Source organism: Saccostrea cucullata, unplaced genomic scaffold, assembly GCF_032062105.1.
Source record: "Saccostrea cucullata isolate Sc308-1 unplaced genomic scaffold, CSIRO_AGI_Scuc_v1 ctg18345, whole genome shotgun sequence".
Classification (NCBI taxonomy): domain Eukaryota; kingdom Metazoa; phylum Mollusca; class Bivalvia; order Ostreida; family Ostreidae; genus Saccostrea; species Saccostrea cuccullata.
In genome coordinates this window covers 9,648-14,562 of record NW_026925264.1, presented here as the reverse complement: position 1 = coordinate 14,562, position 4,915 = coordinate 9,648, and the positions used below count along the sequence as shown (strand labels likewise).

The 4,915-nt window shown below is 34.9% G+C and overlaps 1 protein-coding gene across 1 annotated transcript; it reads left to right on the top strand.

The window, feature by feature from the left end:
- Positions 1-1,965: 1,965 nt before the first annotated feature.
- LOC134268467 (uncharacterized) lies at positions 1,966-4,483 on the top strand. Its single transcript, XM_062750726.1, has 2 exons — positions 1,966-2,493; positions 2,627-4,483. Exons 1-2 carry the CDS (start codon positions 1,966-1,968, stop codon positions 4,481-4,483), a joined length of 2,385 nt encoding a protein of 794 aa, XP_062606710.1.
- Positions 4,484-4,915: the final 432 nt, after the last annotated feature.

Sequence of the window (4,915 nt, the reverse complement as noted above, 5' to 3'; positions counted from 1 at the left end):
CACAGTCAGCAATATTTTCTTCCAAAAAAAAAATTGTTTCATAACTTAAGAACTTGAAATTTAAAAATAAAAGACTTTTTGTTGACTGAATTTAATTTACATCTATGATATCAATCAAAACAGGGATGTGATTGTGTGATAAATATAAAAATAGCATTTATTTAATATTTTACATTTTGATGAAATCAATATATAATATAACAATTGGTTTTTAGGGAGTTCCTTAGCCATAGCTGTAAATACATACATAAATATAAAGAACTGGTTCTGATACCATATATCTGGTAAGATCAATGTTTTGTGTGTTGAATTTGTTTGTGGTGTTTGATTGTGTTTTCTGTGTGAACAAATTATTTTGCACTGATGAATTTGAGAAATATTGATTTATTTATTTGATTTGATACAATATTGATTTTAATTTATAATTGGGAAAAGCTAAATTGAATATGTTTTACTATTCTATCTAAATTCATATTTATTTCATTTCAAACTTATTGACTATTATTTGTGTTCAATTTTGAAATTGAGTTATTTCCCTTTGATGTGTGTTTTGTGTTGTAATGTGCATGTATGATGATTTTATGTTTGTATGTATTTCAGAGCCTAGCTGTTTAAATGTTGACAATGTGACATCAATAAATCTGTTACTACCAGAATAGTTATTTCTACTATTGGAAAACTGTAACAGAAATGGCGCCCACGTTGGGACTCGAGATGATGACGAAACCACCCACCGGAACTTTATGGTAGAGGTCCAAATTCACTCGGAGCCTAACCGGAAGTGACTTACCGGAAGCGGCCCTGACAATTGACAATAACAACACGTGAACTGAGAAAACAAGCAAAGCTGTTTTATGTGAGTCAATTGTGGTAAATATTTTTCTTCATAGTTTATTTTAAGAGCTACAGGTATAGCTCTGTGACTTTGTTGTGTCAATTAGCAACACAAGAGTTGAACTTCGGTTATATTCCTGAGTAATAAGCAGGACAATCCATTCCGAATTTGCTTTGTGTATAACAAGACGTAGACTATAGTGATTCTACAAAACAGTGGTTGGAGTCGGATGGAATTGGCCGAACAGTAACAACATTAATCTGTCTGTCATAATCTGTGTGTATTTGATCCTTGTTTATTTACATGTAAACACATTCTGAATTGTCTTAGAAATTTTGACACCTGACTGAATGGTACATTTGTTTACAACTTGAAATACTTGTGTCATGTTTTCAAATCAAGTTTAATATCAGATGGTATTTCATTAATTGTTTTGAAACATTAATTGAATTGTAAAGACAAAGTGAAAGCAATTTTTTTTGTCTGTCAGCTGCAACATAGTATAATTTATTTTCCTTAAACAAAAGAAGTATCAATTAATTTTTGTTTATACTTTAAATTCAAATTTTAAATTTTGAGGTAAATTTATTGAAAGAAATTTGAGAGAATCCGAAGTGAAAGAGCAATTACTAGTTTACTAACTTGGACAGTAACATACCTGAATGACATAGACATAAGTATTGAAGTTCAGAGTTTGGAGGTTTGCTTGTGCAATATTTGTGGGAACTAGTTTAGTGCAGAAAGGTTAAACTTGACAGTCAAAGTTGTAACAACTGTGGTAATCTAGTTGTATAATCTGAGTGTACTGAAGTAGACAATTCCTTATTTAGGAAAATAATTAGGTAGTTAAACAGTATTTTGGTTTTAAGTGTAAAATCAAAATAAAAGGTTACTTATAGAAAGGTTAAAAAAAAAAATGGGTACCCATTAAACCGCAAACCATTGACCATAAAAAATTAACAGTAAATCTTAAACTGCGATTTGTTTATTACCGGAGAATATTTTGTGCACAACGAATGATCGGTTTTCGTGGAAATCGTGTTTCGTGCGTTTTCTTTATTTTCTTGGTCACTACCATTGTGTTGTATTTTGATAACAACAACTGTTCTGAGAATTTATTCTACATCACCATGTCAGAAGTACCTGAACAATACAAAACTTTATTAGAAACTTTAAAAACAATGGGAATTGTTCCAAAGGCTGACACACCAGCAGATCTTGAAAAATGGATGATAGCTTACTTAGAAACAAAGGAAGGAAAATTTGTCAAAGCAGAAACAAAAGACAAGGGATTAAAGCCGGAGTTAAAAGCTAATTGCCATTACGAGAAGGAGAGATTTAAAGGATTTGATGAGTTGCGAGTTGCATTAAGGAAGCTGGAGAAAGAAAATGAAATTGATGTGGGGAGTAGGACAGCTCATGTTAAGCAAGCTGTTGTGCAGGAAAAAGATGAAGTTCAAGGGATGCTGAAACAAATTACTCATCGGCTTAATAACCTAGAGCTACAAAGCAGGGTAGAAGTCAGTTCAGAGGTTCAGCAACCTACAGGACAAGAAACAGAGGCTGTATTAGAAGAAGACATTGGAGTTACCCTAGGAGATCAGAAGGTGAATATAGATCACAACAACGTGATCAGCCTGACCAAAGCAGCACAGCCGGTACATTTAGTACTTTACAAAGTCAACAATTTGCTGAAGTTGTGTGTAGGAGATGTGGCAGAGAAGGTCATATAGAACGAGGATGTAGAGCCAACAGAGATATTAGTGGAAAGCCACTAACTTTAAACTTCAGCAAGTCTATGAGGAGAGATCGTCCATAGAATCGATTCCAATAAGATCAAGGAAATTACCACCTGGTTTATGTGGAGAACCAACAGAAGCTACTATTCTTGTTAACGGCATAGAAACAAAGGCACTCATAGATACAGGTTCTACAATATCAACAATGAGTAAAAAGTTCTACTTGGATTATTTTCAGCATGTGCCTATTGAGGACATAGGAGCCTTAATTAATATTGAATGTGCCGACGGCAAACATCTGCCATATGAGGGTTGTATTGCAGTAGATTTACAAATACAAGATATGGATAACCCGGTACCATCAATTTTGTTGATCATTCCTGACAGCCCGTATAATCTCAAAGTACCTGTTTTGTTGGGAACCAATATCTTGAATACTTTAATGGAAACATTTCAAAGGAAACATGGAGACAGATATTTAGATAAATCCAAATTAACAACACCATGGTATTTATCGTTCCGTTCCATTCTACTCAGGGAAAAGGAACTTAGAAGAAACAATTTTAGACTGGGACTGGTAAGAAGTGCGGAAAAAAACACCATTCGCATACAGCCAAACTCGAGAGTAATTGTCAGAGGATATATAAATAAAGCTTTACCCTACCAACAGACGTTAGCGATGTTACAACCTACCATCAAGTCAAGAATAGATAATGATATAGACATAGAACCATCCTTGATTGAATACAAGAGTGCTGTGTTACATCCAGTAGATGTCTATATGAGTAACATTACTACTAGAACAGTTACCATACTACCAAAGGAAATTCTATGTGAAATACAGCCTGTCACAGAAACAGATCTTGAGCCACCAGTGACTAAAACAGAAGGAGACTTGGAACAAGATGTTTTGAACCTGATTACAATGGACGAGGAAAACCTATCCCCTGATGAGATTGAAGAAGGAAAACAGCTGATTGAGAGCTATAGGGATATATTTTCGAGAAGTGATACAGATGTTGGGCAAGCAAGGAATGTGTATCACAAGATTGAGTTAGAGGATGATAGAAACTTCAAGCAGAGATACAGACGAATTCCACCAGCAATGATAAATGAAGTACGAGAACATCTGAAGCTGTTGCTCAGATCTGGAATCATAAGAAAATCCCATTCACCGTGGTCATCAAATGTAGTACTAGTAAAGAAGAAAGACAACTCCTTACGGCTGTGCATTGATTTTAGACAACTAAACAAAAAGACCAAGGATGCATATGCCCTACCTCGGATAGAGGAAATGCTGGATTGTTTAGCGGGGAACAAATATTTTTCGGTCCTAGATTTAAAATCCGGATACCATCAGGTGGAAATTTTTGAACCACATAAAGAGAGAACTGCCTTCACGGTAGGACCTTTAGGTCTGTATGAATTCAATCGAATGCCTTTTGGATTGACGGGAGCACCCGCAACTTATCAACGCTTAATGCAAGAAACTTTAGGAGATCTACATTTGAAAATTTGCTGTATTTTCATTGACGATATCATTGTATTTTCCTCTACATTTCAACAACATTTGGAACGACTAAAATTAGTTTTCGACCGTATCCGTGCAGCCAATCTCAAATTGTCACCCAAGAAATGCTCCTTATTCAAAAGAAAAGTGAAGTATGTGGGACATGTTGTTTCCAGCGAGGGAGTAGAGACGGATCCAGACAAGATATCAAAGGTAGTTGACTGGCCTACACCTACAAATCCTGAAGAGATAAGGAAGTTTATAGGCTTTGCAGGATATTTTAGAAGATTTATTCAGAATTTTAGCCAGATTTCTAAACCATTGACAGAGTTATTTCCTAGTACATCCAAAAAGAAGAAAAAGAAAATTGTAAAAGAATGGGAATGGGGTGAGAAATAGCAGAGAGCTTTTGATTTATTGAAAGAGAAATTATCAACTGCACCAGTTTTGAGTTACCCAGATTTTAGTAAGCCTTTCGAATTACATACCGGTGCCAGTGGCCAAGGTCTTGGAGCAGTGCTTTACCAGGAAGATGACGGTTTAAAGAAAGTCATATGCATAAAATTCAAAACATACGGTAGGGTTTAGTGCGAATGTGTGTACTAATTATTTTACTGACAGGACAGTGGGATTCTAGCAGCACTTTTTAGGCAAAATAGATGTTTTTCAATTATATTATTTACTCAAAGAAATCATTAAACTCCGGGGTATTGTTGTTCTGTTGGCTTTTTTATGAAGGAAAATTTTGCTATTAAAAGAAGTCACGTGATGCCGTGGCGATGGTGCATGTCTTTGTATTAGACACTCTTTTATCTATATGTAATCGTTAAT